The sequence below is a fragment of the Nelumbo nucifera genome, chromosome 5 (genome assembly GCF_055504915.1).
Source record: "Nelumbo nucifera cultivar China Antique chromosome 5, China Antique-T2T, whole genome shotgun sequence".
NCBI lineage: Eukaryota > Viridiplantae > Streptophyta > Magnoliopsida > Proteales > Nelumbonaceae > Nelumbo > Nelumbo nucifera.
Window position 1 is genome coordinate 76,603,609 of NC_142653.1, and position 22,022 is coordinate 76,625,630.

The following is a 22,022-nucleotide window of genomic DNA, read 5'->3' on the forward strand; positions in this document are numbered from 1 at the left end:
AACCCTTACTGTCTACGTTCATGCAACCTGGGGTGCATTGACTTACACGTGGAAAATGTGGGGCCCACCATTCCCTTATGTCCCACCAAGTGCCACAGATCAATCCAACACAACCGTTTGATCTTCTCCTCTCCATGCATCAACCAAGCATAATACAACCGACCCAACAAAAGGTAAATGAAAATAGTGAAAGAAATTAATCTGGAAAGCGTGTAACTCAATCAAGTAAATTAATCTGAGACCCTCACAAAGTCGTCCCCACATGCCCCAAGCTCAACCTATGGCGGCTGCGTCTCCAACTGTTACTGTTATTACAAAATTTATTTTAAGATAAATAAATAATGCTAATTTATTGAAATAATTTCAACCGTCCAAACAGAAGCGAAAATCCCCATAAGGGTTCGCAGCTGTTTCCTAAGTCTTGCTTTGGGAACAATCTAATACCCTATAATTATATTAATTTTTATTTTCTCGGGATCGTTTATTGCTTAAAATATTTGAGAAATTAAGTAAAAAATTACAAAATTCTCTTCTTAGTCTCATTCCTTTGACTTGCTTTCTACGATATCTTTAAGAGTTTAAGCCTGACCCGCCGGCGTCGTCACCGGCGTCAACTTTTTGACATCACATACTTTGTTGACACCCATGAGATATATAAAGTTTGTTACACCCCCCACGTAGAAATGGTTGTTAGAGCCTTAAAGGTTGAGCTAGTTCACAAAGAAGAAAGGAAAGATTACGGCTTTGTACTTGTAGCTGCCTGCTTTTGCTTAGGGGAGAAACCTCACCGGAAAAGATGTCGTCGTCGAACGGTGGGGTGCCGCCGGGGTTCCGGTTCCATCCGACAGATGAAGAGCTACTTCACTATTATCTGAAGAAGAAGATTTCTTTTCAGAAGTTCGATTTGGAAGTGATTAGGGAAGTGGATTTGAACAAGATGGAGCCGTGGGACTTGCAAGGTAAAGTGAATTGCTTGGTGAAGTCTCTGTGTCCAGTTCTATCATCACCATGACTGTTAGTTAGAGTTGTGATAAGCTTCTGGTTCTGTCACAACGTTAAGGAAATACAAGAACACAATTTACAGTGTAGCTTTTAGTTTACTAGCTAGCTAGAGATGTTAGGGACCTACATTAGATGCATTCATTTCATTCATCGATCTCAAAGTAGTTCAAGCAATAAGTCTAATATTCATTCTGGGTTTTCTTTTTTCTGTGAAAGTTTAAGCTTTTCATGTATTTTTATTAATTGGAATTGTTATGCTTTAATTGTTACTTGAACCTCGTAATTCTAAAGAGAGACGGTACTTGACCTTGAGTAAATTATTTCATGATAATTTGTGTTTTCTTCCAAAATATTGGCCAAATTACAGGGTAGTTCTAATTTTCTAGAGATGTATGTAGGGACCCAGATGAGGTGTAATTCATGCATCCAAGTGTTTCAGTTCCTTAATATCTTGGTGTTGTGGTGTATATCTTTTTGCCTAAAACCTTCAAGTGTAGAAGAGATAGAAATTTGAGTAAATTCCAATAAAAGAACAGACAAATCAGTAAGTTGGATTATATTTTCCAAGACATAAGTCAAATTGTAGACTAGACTGGTTTACTACATTTTCTTAATTCTTCCTTTCACAAGCTTAATTCTTCAAAGAAAAATCAATATTCAAATTTCTTTTTTTTTAATTATATATCGAACAATTTACTGATGGAAAAGATTCCCTGATCCCATCTAAGAATGCAACCCTACTTTTAAATTGCATTTAATTTCATGGGATATATGCACTTCACTATAATATGAATATAATTAATTATGAAAATGGATAAAATTAAATATACGAGCCAACAATTCATACTTAATTGTATTAAAAGTAGTTAGTTTTGTTTTCTTTTAATTTATATTTTGATGATAGAATATTGTGCAACACAAAAATTAAAATATATGTATAGAAAGCATATTAATGTAAATATACTGAATTCTATTCTCAAAGATGCATATATATGTTAAGAAATACTTTTCTAGCCCATCAAAAAATTCATTTAAATTTTATATATTGATATTGGATTAAATAAAGACAAAAAGGAAGAAAGGAAAAAAAAAACTAATGGATTGTATACTTTTATTTTAAAAAATTTTGCTCTACTTTTCTTCTGAAAAAAGAAGAAGAAAGGAAAAAAAAATAAAAGGCTTAAAACGTGGCTTAAGATAATTAATATATATAAGAAATTATTCCTCTAGTTTATATTAGCCAGGAAAACTTAGGTAGAAGAACAATATTGGATTCTCTTCATGAAGATACTAGTATTAATCATGGTAGAAACTTTTACACTCTTACCCATAAAAATACATTATCAACACTTGATGATAGCAGGCTGGTTTGTTTCTCTGAATTAATCAGAAAAGTTTAAGGTGGGGGTGTTTACAATCTTCAGAACCGGAGGATATATATAAGAAGAAGATAGCAAGAACAAGAACAAAATAGCACTACCCAACAAGTGCTTTTTCTGAAGGGTATTTACAACTTTAATTAGAATGAACAACGTAACTAAGCAAATATCTGATAGCAGAAAGAGTAACTCAAATTAAGTACTTAACAGCATTAATTTGTATATTGATGAAGAATGTTTTGTAGTACTCCAGATTGCAATCGAATACTTATTTGTTTAAATGGTTTTGTTTCTTGCATTTCCATATACGTACATATATACAGAGAGGTGTAGAATAGGGTCAACTCCACAGAATGAGTGGTACTTCTTCAGTCACAAGGATAGGAAGTATCCAACAGGATCGAGGACGAACAGAGCGACGAATGCTGGGTTTTGGAAGGCAACGGGCAGAGACAAATGCATCAGGAACAGCTACAAGAAGATTGGCATGAGGAAGACCCTCGTCTTCTACCGAGGAAGAGCTCCCCATGGCCAGAAATCCGACTGGATCATGCATGAATACCGCCTGGAAGACAGCGATGACGTTCAAGGCAATTCCACTGTAAGAAAACCCCACGATCTCCTCTCTCTCTCTCTCCTCCTGTGTTTCAGATTAGGCCAGGTTGTCTCTGAGGAAATCCTGTTAATAGACAATGAGGACCTAAAGCTAGAACACACGGGACGGTGCATACGTAGCGTAGAAGAGCAACCACTGGAAGAGCAATCATTCCAAAGGGACATCCCATCTAATCTAAGGAATCAGATACACCAAAAGTCAATCCGATTGGACAATCACAACCATCGGATTATTGCCACCTGGACTGTTACGTAACACGAGACCCAAATTGTTGACCATTTGACTGGTGGGCCATGACTTGCACGTGTGACACGTGAAACACTAACCTGTGAATCAACTGTGTCAACCCACACCACATATTAAAAACAACCCTTTAGGAGGTTTAGTAACGCTGAAGCTACAAAATGGTATTTTAGTCAAAGCTTCATATCAGCTCATTGCATTTGTCCATGCATGGCATTCAGCCATGTTCCTGCTCGATCATCTGTTATATATATACCCCGTTTTTTCACTTTTCCCAATTCAATTAGTAATTGGGTCCTGCTCAGGTTGGCTCTCTTCTCAACCCAAACCCAAATGTTATGGATGGCATTTAAGTTATTAAAAGGAGGTTGTGAGTAAGGTTCAAAGTATGATACGTATTTATTCGTATGCCAGTGGCTTTCCGATATGTCCTTACAGGAGTGTATGGGGTTCTGACCGGTTCAAGGGTGGAAGAGCCTTAAATTGATTCCCTGAATCGATTTTGAAAAAAAAAATAAAAAAAAGGGATGGAAATACTATCGAAATTGTCCGATACGCCCCTATCGGCGTATTGGGCGTATCGATATTTTAAACCTTGGTTGTGAGCTTCATAATGATATATAAATAAATTTTTACTTAATTATTTTACCTAAAAGAAAAAATAATAAGCTATTCAAGCTCAAATTTGGTTTAGCTCAAAATCATATGTTTGAGTTCAGTTCAATTCAACTCGAGCTCGAATGTGAGTCAAACATCCTATAAAAAATAAAAATTATGCATATAAAAAATTATTTTGTATTTTACATACAAATATTTAAGAATTATAAAAATTATTTATTATCATACACATAAAAAGTAAAAACAATATATATATATATATATATATATATATATATATATACATATATGTGTGTGTGTGTATATGTATATATGTATGTATGTATATGTATATGTATATGTATATATAAGCATTAGGCTCACAAACCTCACAAGCCGAGTTTTATTAGGTTTAACCTGGTTCAATTAGCTCAATTTAGATTAAAGTGAGTCTGTATATTAGATTCAAGTTTGACTCAAAGCTCAATTTAGATTAAATTGAGCTTTTCACAAACCAATCTCGAATAGCTTCTACAAAACTTTATCCATTAACCAATTTGTCTTTTTGGGTGTGGTCGAGTTGGAATTTCTAGCTAGTCCAATTCATAAATGGTTAAGATAATCAAGTGAGACTCTGTGTGTATGTGTTCTATTATATATAATTTCAATTTTCAAATACCTAATATATATATATATATATATATTAAGAAATTAAGATATATGGATGACTGTGTTACAGGAAGACGGGTGGGTGGTCTGCCGTGTGTTCAAGAAGAAGAATTTGTTCAAGGTTGGAAACGAAGGAGGCTCAAGCATGGGATCAGAGCACCAACTGAACAACACATTGGGCAACAACCAACCTCGGGCCCTTACTCTGAGAGACACCCAGCAGTACCTACGACGACAACATGAGCATGGTCAGAGCTTCGACCTCTACAACAAGCCCGAGCTCGGCCTCCATTACTCGCACATTCCCGTCCCTCCTTACTCCACCATGCAATCCCAAACCCTTCTCCCCGGAAGCCACAGGGCCGTCGGTTACGACTTCTCCCCTCTCCCGTCTGAGTCTCCGGTCATGGCGGCCAAGAACCTCCTCTCAAACCCTAGGGAGTGTGACAGCGGCGGAAGCGAGAGTCTCGCCGGACAAGTACATTACCAAGCTCAGGCATGCGAAGGAGGGTTAGAGGTTGGAACATGTGAACCAGCTCAACAGGGACTCAATGACTGGGCCATGCTTGACAGGCTTGTAACTTCTCATCTGGGTCAGGAGGATTCTTCCAAAGGTGTGAGGTTTGGGGATGCAAATCCGTCGTCAGTACATCAAATAAACCAGCTCTCTCTCCGTGGAGAGATGGACTTCTGGGGCTACGGGAAATAGCGATGATTTTTGTCGGATTGAACTGAAACAACGGATCATGGATTAGAGAAGAGCTCAACACTAACTAATCCAGACCCTGTCTGTGAATTGATGATATCAAAACATTTATATCTTTATATTTGTTTTAATGTAAGTATAATTAATGAACTATTTGTTAGTGGGGGGAGAGAAAGTAAACCAATGTTTTTACCATCTTCTCCTCTTAATTGGCTTCCTTAGCTCGCTTTGTTATTGTAATATTTCTAATTGTTTGTTTTGTCAAGTGATTTAGGCCCTGTTTGGCAATTCTTTTTCAAAGATCTTTTAGGCTTTTAGAAGTCCGGTAGACCAAAATGGTCTTTTTCTTTTTGGCTAACGAAAGCCTGTTAGACCGAAAGGCAAATCCCAAAAAAGACTCTAAAAGACCCAAGTGGTCTGGATCTGAGAAGCCTCGAGCCAAGATTATGGTCTATGCGTGCTTCTCGGCTTTCCGATGCTTTTGACAAAAATTCGAGAGAAACTCTTTGCCCCAAGGTATGTTCTTCTCGTTTTCTTCTTGTTCTTGTTCTTCTTCCTCTTCTCACAAATACTAATCGAGGCTCGTTATTCACTGTGTTCAGGTTTTTAATCGTGTTCTTCTCATTTTTCATCTTATCGTTATTTATTGTGTTCAGGTGGTTGGATTCAAACTCGACACAGCGTCGAGTTACAACGGTGAGAGCTGTGGGTGGCGTAGAAGGAGAGAAGATAAAGCTGATAAAAAGAGAGAGAGAGAGAAATAACAGAGATAATAGGAGAGAGAATGAAATAATGGAATGGAGTGGATAAATCGCTGCTGCTGTGATTTGGAGCGACAGTCGGGAAAAAATAGAGATGGTGGAAATCGGTAAAAAAAGAAGAATAAAAGAAAATAAAAAGAAGGGGAAAGAAAGGAAGAGAGAGAGTCATAATCAAAGGATGAGAGAGCTTGGATGGAGTCACTATTGCTACGTTGTCAAAACTCTGCCCGTCGCTGCTGTAAAGAAGACGAACAGGGCATTTCGGGTCATTAGTCCTATACTCCATGAAAGAGGGAAAGGAAGGTGGAGATCGAGAAAAGAGAGGGAGAGAAAAAAAAAATAAAAGAGAAAAAATGGAGAGGAGAGATCGGGAGCACACCATTCCGCCACTGTGTGTCGAGAGGGATGGGAAGATGCATAGTAGATTAGTTGAATGGAAAAAACTTAGGTTATATTTATATGTAGGATAAGGGCATTGGTAATTTTAGGAAAGTTTAGGGGTATTTTGTAATTTTAGTAAAATTGGGTCAAATTGAGTTTTTAATCCAACAGTGGAGTTTAAACTTGTTCAAAGGCCGGGTCGGGGCGGATTTAGGTCGGGCTTTGCATCTTTATCAATAGATAAAGTCAAGGGCCAAGCATGAGCTTGAACCGACCATCGAGCCTAGATCTTGAGCCCGAGCCCAGCTCTTATATAAAGTCCGAAGCCCGATCTACACATAAAATGTCATATTTTTGGTGTAATTTTATAAACTAGTATTATACTAATTTAGTAATAATTTAATAAATCAATAAACTAGTATTATATTATAATGGGTAATCAGGGGTATTTTCATTGAAATTTGGTAGGATGGGGTTTTCGGGCATTCTAAATCGATCGATGTGGTCAAATTGGCCCAACTCGGCCTGGATCAGGCAGATCTGAAAAGGGGAGTGGTCGGCCAATCCAGAACTTTGAAACAGAATTTTGGTGCGATAAAAGGGAAATGAGGGAATCTTTGGTTGAAATTTGTCAAGGTGGGGTTTTTGAGCATTTTGGACCGATTTGTGGGATCAAATTGATGCAACTAGGCTTGGATTAGATAAATTTGGACAGTGATTTGGTTCATCTTAAGCTTTAAAATGATATCTTCATGAGATGGAGAGGAAATGAGGTAATCTTTAGTTGAAATTGTAGGGCCCACAAGTAATATTTGCATGTTTGAATGTATTATTGGGTCCTGGACATAACATTTAACATGTATGTAAGAGGGACCAGCAAGTATTTTTCTCAACGGTCTTTCTAGCTTTTGAAAAAATCTTTAAAAAATTGCAGCCAAACGATCTTTAGTCTTTGAAGATTTACTTGTGAAAGCACATCAATCTTTTAACGTCTTAAGCTTTTGGAAGATCTTAAAAAGAATTGCTAAATGCCTCCTTAAATTTTCATGAGCAGTTTGTAACCAATGAATAGTTTGTCGGAACTAACACAATACCTCCCCCCTTCACCCACTCTCTAGATCTCAATAAATCTCATCACAATCCATAACAACTCATAGGATTGGATTACTGCTAGCAAGTGGTTAAATATAATTAATAAGGAATTGTATACGATTTCTATGGTTTTAATTTCATATTGGGCCCCTGGATTCCTGGAGGGTCCTGCCCTTTCGAGATACTATTAAAATAAGTAAGAGCTAGAATTACTAGGTCACTACCCTAACTACTAAAGAAAAGCCACCCATATTTACATATAACTCGACCTGAGAAAGAAAACTCACATAATTGGAATGAATAGCATAAAAGCCGGCCCCTTAAAAGGATAACTATGGTGTATGTCAGTAGATGGAATCCTGCCACTTTAACTGTGGGGCTTCTCAAGCTTTGCTTGCAAGTATCTCTTTCACGTGAAATAAGGATTTGTCATATATAACATTATGGAAACACATGAGTTACTTCATTTTCAAGTGGAGTATTCTCACTCCACAAGAAGCAGTTGAATTAACAGGGTGAGCAAACGGTTTATTCCATTAAAAACCGAATTGAATCAAAATTTTTTAAAATTAAAATTTTAAGTGGAAAATCAAACTAAAACCGAAATAATTGGAACTTAAATTTTTAATTCAGTTTTTGGTTATTTCAGTTAAAACTGAAATTATTTATATAATATATTTTAATAAATTATTTATTTCAATATATAATATATATTATACATAAAATATATGAGTTATATGTTAATATATATTTTATATAAATAATAAAGTTCAGTTAATTAATTCAGTTCTTTTTGGTTAACTGAACTCCCAAACCTGAAAACCAAAACCAAATACGAAATTTTATAAAACCAAAAAAAAAAAAAACAAATTGAAATAACCAAAAACTAAAAAAGCCGAAACTAAATTTTTTTGTTAGGTTTTTCGGTTTTAACCAAATAATGCTCACCTCTAACGATACATGTTATTAATTCTATTTATTGCAAAGGGTACTCCATATATATGCACTCTGGCTCAGTTTTGCTAGTGTTTGGCAACAACACAATTTCCAAGGCATGTTTACAGGCCACCCAAAACTGAAACTGAAATTTCGTTTTCAGTTTTTTTATTCATTTTTTGGTCATCAGTTTGGTTTCAGTTATCTCATTTAAAAGTTTAGTTAACCGTTAAAAAACAAACTTTTAAATGTGGAATATATATAATAATATAAATGTGTCACGTGTAATATATATATATATAATAATATTATTATATTGAATAATATTTAAGTCTAAATGAGAATTTTTTTAACCAAAATAACCGAATAATAATTTTGGTTAAACTATTTCTATTTTGCCAAAATTTGATTTCAGTTTGATTTTCATTTTAATAAAGTTGGTTATTTAAATTTTGATTTATTTGATTTGATTTTGAATCGAACAAACTGAATGCTCGCCCCTAGTTTATACGGTAAATGGGTGAAAGATCTCCAAACTAGAAGGGGGAATTTGTAGCTTACCCTCCTCCAAAATCAAGTTGGTTAGATTTAAACCATAATTGATCAACCTGTGTTAGGGTCAAATGCAATATTTCATTGCAAAATTGGATCAATTAGGTTTGAGGTATTAGGGGTATTCGATAGGTGTGACATGTTTCAAACTTTCCATAGCACATTTATACCAAGTTATAGAAAAGCACCATATAGAGTATATGTGGTGTGGTACAAACTATATAGTTCCAAGCAAGGTTCAAAATTTTCATATGGGGCAATACGCCAGTAGGTCATATCAGCCTGTATCGGTATTGTTTTTAAGTGTTTTTTATTTTTCTTTTTCGAAATTGGTTCAGAGGGGCTGGTTTAAGGCTGATCTATCCTCTGAACCACTTGTCAACTTGAAACCCCCCCTGTAGGGGCATATCGGGAAGGCTTCGATACGATACGTATCGGTCGATATGGGCCAATACATAACAAAATTTTGAACCTTGGTTTCAATCACACCACAGTGGGGCCTTGTATATTTGAATACATCGCAACTCGAAGAACCATATTACCTAACACCCCAAACATATGGGCATGCTATGCTAATAGAGTAGTTTATGCGATAAACAAGTGGAAAAAAACCCAAACTAGAGGGGGTATGGAGTTCACCCTCTTACAAATGCAGTATTCTATTGAAAAATTGAGTTGATTAGGTTTGAAGTATTAGAGGGCATTCCACAGTGTGGCATGTTTCAATAACAACAACAAATACACACCAAGTTATAAAAAAATGGGTCATTTACTAAAACACCCCTTATAATTTCATGGATTTACTAAGTAGGTGTTTGGCATCAGTATTGGGAACACAACACCATTTTCTTATAAATATGGTGTTGGGCATGTCTGGGTTGTAAGCACCGTTTTCTCTTATTTTTTGTTTGGAAGCGATGCTGCCATATAGGCTGTTTTCTGGGAAAACAGCACTAGTTTTGTTTGGTACCAATGCTGTAGAACTATTTTCAGCATTGGTCATATTATCCAAGGTCCAAGGTGATGCTACATCATTGCATTGTTGGAGCAATGGGTTGTTTTTTGAGAAAACATAGAATTTGGTGTTTCTTCATACTCCACTTTTCTTATTCCCAAGGCATGGTCTGAAACAACATTTTTTTATGGAAAAACGGTACCAAATAAGAGGTTGTTTTCTGAAGCACCACTTTTTTTGATGTGGCACCTACATGGCGTTGTTTTCTCAGAAAATGGCATCGATGCCAAACACCGCCTAAACCTATCCTATACTTTAATTTGTGTTTTACTAAAACACCTCGTATAGTTTGCAATCAGCCTTCCACTAGATGATAGTGGAAATGACAGTTTTACCCTATTGTCCAATTGAATAAATTTAATTAAAATAAAATGAAAATGAAAATATCATTTTTACCCTTAGTAAGACATGAGTAACCACTCTATTTGGCTTTATTTGGTCAATTTTCTTTTTTATACAAAAAAGTGTTAGGAGTACTTTTGGAATAAACAATCTAGGTCCATGCCCCCCAACATTTTCCACTCAATTTAAGTGATAATGTGATTGTTTTTAGATGGAGAAACAAACACTTCTTAGTGAAAGGTCAATTAAGTAATAGATTGTAGATGGGTGTTTTAATAAAATAAAAACTATAGGGTAGATTTAAGCAAATCTATAGAACTATACAGGGTGTTATAAAACAATGACCCTAGAAAAATACTATATATAATATGGTATGATTCAAACCCGTATAGTTTTTGGGTAGCATCCAAGGTTTTAAAAGTCTAAAGGTGTAGTTGAAGCATAATGGCCCAAAAGGTGAGGCATAAGCCTCAATGTTTAAGAAAAAAATTATGGAAAATTCTTGATAGTTACCCTGTACTTTAGGCCGAGTGCCAATTTAGTACCCAAACTTCAAAACGTGACAATCTGGTACCCGAACTTCTAAAATGCGACAATCTAGTACCTTGTTATGGACACACCAACCCGGCAGCGCACTACGGTGCGGGCATGGGCAACGGCACGCACAGCAGGCCGCATAGCAGCAGGCACCGCCCGGCGGCGCCACACAGCAGCACAGACCGCCCGACAGCGTGCAGCACGCACCGCCCGGCAGCGCGCAGCACGTTCTACTTGACACCGCGCTGCACGCACCGCCTAGCCGCACGCAGCACGCACCGCGCACACGCTCGACACCGTACAGCAGCGGCACCATGAGCCATGCACGCACCCAGCAGCAGCAACAGAGCGGGGCCCACACGACAGCTCATCGGGGTGGGCCCACCCTTATCTGGACACGTCAAGCCAACTTGCCGCCAGCTTACCTTATCCCTATCTTATCCTTATCCCTTATCTTATCTTATCCCTTATCCTTGTCTTATTTTATCTTCTTAAGTAAGAGTTGTGTTATCATTAGGAGTAGGTAATTAGGAGTTTTAGTTTAAGTTGGATTACCCTAGCCTGGCGGAATCCAACAAGGAATTTCCTTCTGTAATCTCCTATTTAAGGAGCTACGAATTGAAGTAAAGCATTGAGTTTTCCAGTTAAGAAAAGAGTGAGGAGAGTTCGGGTGGTCTCTTGGAAAAATCACCCACTAGATAGTCAAAATAGGGTCTGTGCGTAAGGCCAAAGGCAAGCGCAAGGCCAAAGGCAAGGGAAGATCAGGGGTTCTTGCCGTGGAACGATCCGTGACGCGATTCTACGCACGGGCTCATAACATTTTGGTATCAGAGCCAAACGTCACGGGCGATATGGAGCAGCTATCATTCAAGGTCAATGAACTAGAACATAGGCTAGCAGAAACCAGCATGGAGGTTCGTGAAGTCAGGGAAGATGTCTGGGAGATGCGATGCCTGTTGGAAGCATTCCTCTCCAACAAAGAAGGGAGTAATGAGGGAATTGCCAACACAAACAGTCGTCGTCTAAACTGGGCAGAGGCATCCAGCGAACAACAGATCGTTGCCCCTATAGCCGCAGTTTTTCCCAAGGATTAGCGCATGGAGGATGAAACGGTAAAGTCTCCTCCTTTGGCCGGGGACAATGTCACGGACAGTATATTGGTACCTACAAAATGCGTTCCTTTGTCGAAGACAAGTGGACTTGGCGATGCTGCTGGGGCTTTACCGAAGGCCTTGGCTCGGCGTGGACATAGAATTATGGTTGCAGCACCACAGTATGGTAACTATGCAGAAATCCAAGAAACAGGAGTGCGCAGGAGACGTAAGGCGGATGGGTAGGATATGGAGGTAACTTTCTTCCAAGCTTATATTGATGGCATGCATTTTGTGTTCACGGACAGCCCTATGTTTCGCAATATTGAGGAAAATATATATGGGGGAGGCCGAGAGGATATTTTAAAACGCATGGTTCTCTTCGGTAAGGCAGCTCTTAAGGTTCTCTTCTGTAAGCATACCCGATGTGTTCCTGTGATCCACAACATAGGACACCGGGGCCGTGGTCCAATACGCGATTTTTGTTGTGTGGATCTTCCACAAAACTACTTCAAACTATATGACCCAGGAGGTGGGGAATACTTCAATGTCCTTGTGGCTGGCTTGAGTTCAGCAGATCGTGTAGTCACTGTAAGCTATGGTTACGCCAAGGAGCTAGAAACTAAAGAAGGGGGCTGGGGTCTGCGTCAAATAATCCAGCTTTATGCACTGAGCTATGGGGCAGTCCCTGTTGTTCATACTGTTGGTGGATTGAGAGATAGTGTGTAGCCGTTGGATCCATTGGCGGAGTCCCAAGCCACGTATATGGAATTCGAGCTTGAGGACAAGCTCGTGGTCCGGGAGGGGTGTGATGTTATGGACACACCAACCCGGCAGCCCACTACGGCGCGGGCATGGGCAACGGCATGCACAATAGGCCGCACAGCAGCAGGCACCACCCAGCGGCGCCGCATAGCAGCACGGACCGCCCGACAGCGCGTGGCATGCACCACCTGGTAGCACGCAGCATGCACCGCCCGGCAGCGCGTAGCACGTACCGCCCGACACCACGCTGCACGCATAGCCTGGCCGCACGCAGCATGCACCGCCCGGCAGCGTGCAGCACGCACCGCGCACACGCTCGGCACTGCACGGCAACGGCACCATGAGCCGCCCACACGCACCCAGCAGCAGCAACAGAGCGGGGCCCACATGACAGTTCATAGGGGTGGGCCCACCCTTATCTGGACACGTCAAGCCAACTCGCCGCCAGCTTACCTTATCCCTTATCTTATCTTATCCCTTATCCTTGTCTTATTTTATCTTCTTAAGTAAGAGTTGTGTTATCATTAGGAGTAGGTAATTAGGAGTTTTAGTTTAAGTTGGATTACCCTAGCCTGGCGGAATCCAACAAGGAAATTCCTTCTGTAATCTCCTATTCAAGGAGCTACGAATTGAAGTAAAGCATTGAGTTTTCTAGTCAAGAAAAGAGTGAGGAGAGTTTGGGTGGTCTCTTAGAAAAATCACCCACTAGATAGTCAAAATAGGGTATGTGCACAAGGCCAAAGGCAAGGGAAGATTAGCGGTTCCTGCCGTGGAACGACCCATGACGCGATCCTATGCACGGGCCCATAACATACCTACTGCATGTTTTCGCTTGGATGCCCCAGTTCACTTGTGCAATAAAATTAAAAGGCGTACTTGCTCCATTAGATTTTCATAAATTTTTGAAATTTAAAAAAGTATAAAAAAGAAATTAAATGTAGAGATCAACTACCATGTGTGGGATAGAGACGGATCAAGAGGGGAAGGATATGTGAATGTGGTAGTGAGGTGGGTCGGCCCAGATTATAGTTCCATTCTAGTTGTATGTCGTGAGAAACCTGCACCGATCATTGGTCTAAGTCATGTAACTTACATCCCAGGTTCAGGTGCGTATGTGATGGTTATTGGCATTCCGATGAGTATGTTCTCCTCGTTTGGGGAGCATCCACCGACATTTCAGAGGTTGCATGTCGATGGTGACTCTGATTGCTGTAGAGAAGTTGGAAGGAAGGCAGTGGAGTGGGAATAGAGGTTGGTTGATGCAACAAAGTCAACACCACGCACGGCATGTTTGGCGGACATTTCAGAGGTCGCATGCCGGCGGTGACTCCGGTTGCTGTAGAGAAGTTGGAAGAAAGGTGGTGGAGTGTGAATAGAGGTTGGCTAGTGCAGCAAAGCCAAGACCACGCACGGCTTGCTTGGGTGGACGTCTCAGAGGTTGCATGCCAGATCCAGATTCTCAGGATTCAAGACGATTTCATGGTCTGCATTCTCTTCCACCTTAGATCCACACACAACATGCTTGGACGAAGCTTAAGACGATTTCAGATCCAGATTCTCAAGGCCAATGCAGTAGACCTCCATCTTCTTCCTCGTTTGCATTCTCTTCTGCCTCATCTCCAAATTCTCAGGATTCAAGACATTGTTTCATTCTCTTTCTCTCTCTTGATTAGGAGCGTCAAGTGTTGACCATGGTGGCAGCTACAGTGGCGAACTGAGAACACCAACCCTCCCATTGGCCATGGTGGCGGCCAGCGGCGAACCCTGGACTGTTGAGAGCTTGGCTTGGGCTCTATTTCATTTTTTTTGAGAAAGAAGATGATGAACAGTGTATTTTATTTTCAAGGGTAATTCTGACATTTTCAAATGTCTTAAATTGCATATGAGGTCACGTAATATACATAACTGACAGTCTGTTAACGGTAAGTATTAGGTTGTCCCAAAATGAAAGTTTGGATACTAGATTGTCGCATTTTAAATTTCGGGTACTAAATTGGCACTTGGCCTAAATTACAAAGTACCTATTGGGAATTTTCCCAAAAAATTAATTAAAATTTGTAAATTGATGAAAATAACATATAATATGTCAAATTAAAATGAGAGAAAGTACACATATCTATAAATAATAAGTTTCGGCATTTAAGCATTAAATAAAATAATTACTAATCAACTAACAATTATAAACATTTTACATTTCATGTAGAAAAACCACTTTAAAAGAAAGGAAACAACTTAGTTGATTTGATCTATTATTATTATTAAAAAAATATCCACTAGTAGAAAAAATGAGAAAAATAACAAATTTGGGACATTACATTTAGAATAATAAGAAAAATCTCACTAGAATTATCCAAAAGGAACTAAAAACATGATTAGTCTTTCTTGCATTGAACTCTCTTAAAACATTAAGAAATAGTAATAGAATTTGATTTGTCTTATTCGTTTTTCTTTTTTACTTTTTTGTTTGGCATATAATTATTGAAGTGTGTTTTGTTATATGTTTTAAATTATAAAAATATATATATTTTGCATTAAATTATTAAGTAATCATTGACACTTGAGTGCCACACCTTTTTACACCTCATGCCTTAAAGGCTTGAGGCTTACGACCCATTCTGGCAAAGGCTTAAGCCACACAGTTTTTGAGGCAAAATCTGTGTGCCTCGCCTCAAAGCGTATGCCTCAAACCAAAAGGCTTAAGTCTTTTAAAACAATGATCACACCACAGTGGGGCGGTGGGGCCTAGTATATTTGAATACATCACAACTTGAAGAACCACATTTCCAAAGACCCCCTTAATCACCAACTTGGTTAGCTATATTCTTTGGTTACTAAGAAAGGAAAGAGTTAGCATAGACTGCAAGCTTGATCCGATCGAACAATATTTCAAATATAAACTTTGGTGGATCAGGTGGCGTCCACTCACTACTCCATGATGCATGTATATAGGAACTGTTGTGGAGACACCTAGGGGTGTCAATTGGACTGGATTTGGTCCAATCCGATATCCAGTCCAATGTGAGTCCATTATAAATGGACCAGGTCCAATTCAGTCCAATGAATATTTTGGACCATTTTGGATCGGTCCAATTCAATGTCTGGACCATCCAATCTGTTCAAATTTGTTTTGATTTAGATTGGTTTCAACCCAAACCTGGTCTATTGACACCTATATTCTTATCTTATATCAATGGATTAGATATTGGCTTAATCCAACCCAATCCAATATAAATTTATTACGGACGGACCAGGTCCAATCCAATCTAATAAACTTTTTTGGACTGGATTGGTCCAATCCAATGTTTTGTTGGTTCGTCCAATCTATCCAAATTGATTTTGGACTGGACGGATCCAATCCAAAACCAGTCCATTGACACCCTTAGAGACACCCAGGCTTGCTGAGAAGTCTGAAGCTACGTATATTGATTTTCTATATATTTTATAACACCCTTAATTCATAAACTTACAATTAATATAGTGTCCTGATGCATGCATGTATCCTTACCAAAACTTACATGGAATTCCATGGAGTCTCTACCATCCCATTATCCCCATTTGGAGCAATTGATGAATTCACATTGAGGGCTTCTGAATTGAGCTGCATTGATTGAGCCATTTCAGAGAAGCTACATAAGATAGCTTTACCTGAAAGTCCATTTTCTGATTCATGTAAGTCTAGTTTCAGCTTTTTGGTTTTTGATCAAATATTGATTAATGACATGGTTTTTAAAACCGACTCGGAGACCGAACTGGTCAGGGGTCCAGTTACCGGGTCGAACGGTCTGACCATTCGAACCAAACGGTTGGGCTGTTCTAACAAAAAAATAAAAAACGGTCAAAACAGTTCGAACGATTAATCACCCGGGTCAGCGGTTTACTGACCAAAATCAACAGTTTTTTGAGAAATCCCAGTTTCGGGGAAAAACGAAACCGGTCACCTGACTGGTTCCCAGTTTTTCTAGTCCGACCGTCCGATCCGGTCTGGTTTTGAAAACCATGGTTAATGACTTTTCGAGTTTCTCAGCTCATGTACATGAAATCCCTCTCAAATGGCCACATAAAATGTACTTCCAGCTTCTCTTTAAAATAGAATGGCTTCCATTACCTTCCATGCTCCAAATAATTGTGGTTGCTGAAGAACCCAGCTATCTTGCCCTATTCTAGTTCTCTGCTGTTCTGCCCCTGTTTCTCACTATGCATCAAAGCAGCAGTCAAGCCACCCTTTAGTTTTACTGATGCATTAAACTTTTTCTAGGGAAGTGGGGAAGCTCCCATACAATTAATGTGACTTAACTTGATTCTATTTCTCTTTTGTGACCCCAACTCACTTATATACCTCATCAACTGCCTCCTGGTATAAATGTTGTGGGCAAGCCCGTGCTCACACAATTTCAATCATCTTTTTTAGGAATATCTCCCATGAAATGAAATAAAGCATAAAAAATACATATATATCCTCAATGCAAGACTGTAAAGGCTGTTTGAACGAGTTTTGCCCTGATCGAAATGTATTTCACCATATGCGTGGTGTGCCAATTTCTTTGAAAATCACATAATTCTTCAAATTCTAAATTTCCACAAGATATGCAATTTTTTCTAGGGTCCAGTTTTCTTCCCTTTTCGGTAACATTTTTGTAGTCATCTCAGTACATATCCACCACTTGGTTTTAGGCAGGTTTCTACCAAAAGAGTTAAGAGACCATGCATGTGAAGCTATATATGCAACACCTTATAAACAAATGGCCTAAATCTTCTCTCCCTCTCCTAGACAAAGTAGGGTCCATGTTTATCCCTCGATAGGATAAGAGGTATCTAGATTGTTGGCAATCTATTATTCTATCCCTCGTCAGTGGCCATTAGAAAAAGTGAAATGCCACAAATTTTGGTAACTTTTTAACTCATAGATCCATTTCCATCGATTTTTTTAGTTACTGGTAAACTTTGCAACAAGGTTCAAAATTTTGATACGTATCATTGGGTCTAATCAATACATCTGTTTATAGGTGTTTTGGGAATTATATTCTTTTTAATAAAAATATAGTTAAAAATAAGCCTAAAAACCAAATTTTGAAAAAAAAAACTTAGAAAAACCCATTAAAGGCACGTGGTTTTGAATATTAATGCGTTTCTGCTAATACACAGGGATGTATCGATACTTTAAACCTTATGTTGCAATTTAATAGGCTTGAATATCTATTCTCTTGGGATTATCTCCCTTGCTATTCAAGGGATTATCTCCCTTGCAATTTAATAAGCACTTGTTTTAAGCACTTATTTTTAACTTAAACACTCCCATTGCTTTAGTCTTTTCAACATTCTTTTTTTATTCTTATTATATAATAATTTTCTTTACTTTTAATTTACCAATAGATCCACGTTTTCTCATGTTGGGCCAGGAATAAAGAAGGGAGGGGGAGAGCCGGAGAGAGAGAGAGAGAGAGAAAGAGAGAGAGAGAGAGAATGAGGACCAATTATCAAGATACAAGTAGATCTTCTCTATTGCACACCAACCATTCATACCTTAAATTTGGATTTAGATGCCTCCTCGTGCCCAAAAGCATCAGTTTATTCGATAAGCTTCATATCACTTAGGCCATGTTTGGGAGTGCTTATGTAAAAAAATAAGTGCTTATTGAATAAGGGTTTGAAAACAAGTGCTTATTCCGATAATCACTTATTTGCATTTGGCAACGAGATTTTTCAAGTGTTTATTTTAAAAAATAAGCACTTATTTTATATTGGACATTTGGTGGTCTTTTTCTCCAATAAGCACTTGTGACTCTTTTGTCATTCATTTTCTTTCAAATTTTCAAAATATCCAATCCAAAGTGAATGAATAATAGTACTTTGATAGAAGTGTTTTCATAAAAGTGCTTTCTAAGTACTTTGATAATAGCATTTTCATAAAATGCTTTCATAAAAGTGTTTTTATAAAAGTACTTTTGTAAAAATACTTTCATAAAAGTGCTTTTATGAAAGTGTTTTCGTAAAAGTACTTTTATAAAGTGCTTTCATAAAAGTACTTTTATAAAAGTATTTTCATAAAATGCTCTTATAAAAGTACTTTCGTAGAAGTACTTTTATAAAAGTGCTTTTGTAAAATTACTTTCATGTAAATGTACTTTCATAAAATTGCTTTCTCAAAAGTACTTTTATAAAAGTACTTTCGTAAAAGTACCTTTTTTTCCTAAAAGTAATAATATTGTTGCTAAAAGTAACAATATTGAAAGGGTATAATTTGTATTCTAAAAATTTACCGGGGACAATTCTGGGGGAAAATATTTGAATAAGTCCTTATTATACGAGCACTTGAAAAAAAGCTGGAAATTTGGACTTAAAAATTAAGCCCTTATTTTAAAAATAAGCAGTTATTTCAGGCTTATTTCCCAAACACCATGATAAGTGCTTAATGGTGTGGTCCCAGCCCAAATAAACACTTATTTCGAATAAACACTTATTTTTGAGCACTCCCAAACATGGCATTAGACTCACAAATTATCTGGTTTTCTGGGTGATCTTCCTCCCTGAGCATGCCCACATGCTTTGTTGACATGATTAACAAGTCTAGTGCTTAAATTGTCATAATAAAGCCTTGGGCCCGGTCCCATATCAGGCCTACAAATTTTTGAGTCAAGCCCGGGCCCAATATATAATATTTTATTAAAATAGAATTGTAAAAGTCATATGTCTGGAATCAGGCCTGGCATGACCTATGATCACCCCAAATTTGTAAACTCTTGATTTTTGCGTGTTATTCCCGGATTAAAGAAGGGTGTTCACATAAATTTTTCTAGTCTCCTTCCAACAGGATTTTCTACACATCACATGTTGGCATACTAGAGTAATAGATAGCAAGTAGGTTTTGATAACACAGAAGTTGACCTGACATATCACATAGAATAAGTTCAATTTTTAACTTGAAGAACACTTCACTTAGGAGTTGTATCAGCAAATGAGACAAATATTATCAAAATGAAAGTGTGTTCTATTATGGATCCCCCTTTATAGGTTCCAATACCAATCCCGTATTTTGCCTTGCTGATGCTACAAGAAGGTTTGTTAATGCATTACAATATATTATGAATAAGTTTGTATGTGCTTTGTACAATGCATTTTTTGATGACGATGATAGTAAATAGTGTGTTTCCAAATTTTCTCTAATTTTTTATACTTTTATGTCTATAAAAATTAATCTTATTTGTCACATTTTTTTTATTTAATATGATAAATATGTGATATTAGAGATGTACCCAAATTTTTCTTATGATTTTTTTGTATTTTTTATATTTTATCTATTTTCATCTTTTTTATTTTTATTATTATTTAGTTATGACATCAAGGGTTGATACATTTAACCTAAAAGGTTGAATTGTTGACTTGCCACCAAAAAGGAAAATAACTCCAGTTTTGGATTGTCTTTTAATTTGTATTTTATTTCTATTATCAATAAAAACAAATTTTCTTTAATATGATTAATCAATATAAAATATTTGAGATATGCCCAAATCTTTTCTACAGAATTTATATATTTTTTGTGTTTTTATCATTTTATTTTTTATTATTTAACAATGACTTCATAGGTTGGCACATTTGACTTGAAAGGTTGAATTGTTGCTCTACCGCCAGATAGTAAAACAATTTCACTTTTGAGTTAGTTTCAAATTTTATATTTTATTCCCATCATCAATAAAAATTTAAAAACAATTCTTGTTTATCATGTTTAATTTTAATATGATTAATATAAAATACTAGAGATGTACCCAAATGTTTTTATAGAGTTTCTATATATATTTTTTAATTTCTTTATATTTTATGTTTTTTATTTTTATTATTTAATTAGGAGATCAAGGGTTGATACATATGACCCAAAAGGTTGAACTATTAACCCATCACCAGGAAAACAATTTAATTTTTGGGTTTGTTTTAAAATTTATATTTTATTTTCTACATCAATAAAACTATTATTTAACACACTTACTTTTCTTTAATATGAATAATATAAAATATTAGATAAGTGCCTAAATGTTTTTTTACAAAATTCCTATATTATTACAAAATGTTTTGTATTTTTTATAGGGAAAATTTCTTAAACTACCCCTACCAATTAGCTAATTGACAAATTGTACCCTTACTGTTTAACTATTGTCTTAAACCACCCAATTGTTTCTGATAGAGGTGTCCATAGTTCGATTAACTGAACCATGGGCAATTTTTGTAAACCGAACCAGTACCACTGATTTTTCTATTTCTCCAAACCGAAACTGAACCGATACCACCAGTTAACCGGTCCCTCAGTTTTGGTTTTTGACTAGTTCGGTTCTTTAGTTTTTTCGGTTTTTTATATTTATAATATATATTATATAAATAGATGTATAATATTATATTATAAATAATATATAATATATAATATATTATAAATATATATAATATATTTATAAGTAGATTATTATATATATAATATATTTATAAATAGATTATTATAAATATAATATATGTATATATTTATATATGTAATGAATATATATTCATATATAGTATATAAAAAATATGTGACATATATTAAAAATATATAGAATATACATATAAATATATATACCGGATGGTTCGGTTTACTATCAGTTTTTTTGTAGGTTAACCAAAAACCGAACTGATCCTTTGGTTTTTCAAAAATACCAAACTGATCAGTTTGGTTAACTGCATTTTTCGGTTCAATTTTCTCGATCTGGTTCGATTTTTCGCTTTTTCATGGACACCCCTAGTTTCTGACAATTGACTAGCTCTACCCCTACTGTTAGTGTTTGTTAATGTTCCACCAAAATCTGTACACACATGACACCATGTGACACATAAAACTTTTTTAAAACCCAATAATACCCTTTGTTCCTCAGCCCAACTAGAATCACATGCTCATCCAAAGCCCTTCTCTACCATAGCAAGGTGTCGAATATGAATCTATGTTCGAATATAAACCCAGATGTTTTCTGTGCCAAAATATAGACTATTTGAAAAACCCTAAACCTAGAACCTACCTTTTAAACCTTACCTGATGAACCGAAGGAAAATAAAAGACACAAACGCTCTTAGACTGGCCCTCCTCTTGGCCAACCAAAGATGGGAAATAAAAAATGCAAACGCATGCCTATGTAAGTTAGAAGCTTAGGGCTCGGAGGAAGGTTGTAGTGTGTGAGGGTACTCCAATTCTCATACATATTGTCATGGAAAGATACACTATTTTGGGTTTGATGATTGTAGCATAGGGCGGTGGTGAACAGGTGAGAAGATTGCTACCATTCTTCTTGTGCCCGAAAGAAGACAAGAATGTATTTCAACTTCACCTG

The 22,022-nt window shown here is 36.9% G+C and overlaps 1 protein-coding gene across 1 annotated transcript; it reads left to right on the plus strand.

Moving 5' to 3' along the window:
- Window positions 1–709: 709 nt before the first annotated feature.
- NAC070 (NAC domain containing protein 70) lies at window positions 710–5,367 on the plus strand. The gene is made up of 3 exons (XM_010254029.2): window positions 710–959; window positions 2,705–2,982; window positions 4,577–5,367. Exons 1-3 carry the CDS (start codon window positions 797–799, stop codon window positions 5,213–5,215), a joined length of 1,080 nt encoding a protein of 359 aa, XP_010252331.1. The 5' UTR covers window positions 710–796; the 3' UTR covers window positions 5,216–5,367.
- The last annotated feature ends 16,655 nt before the right edge of the window (window positions 5,368–22,022 follow it).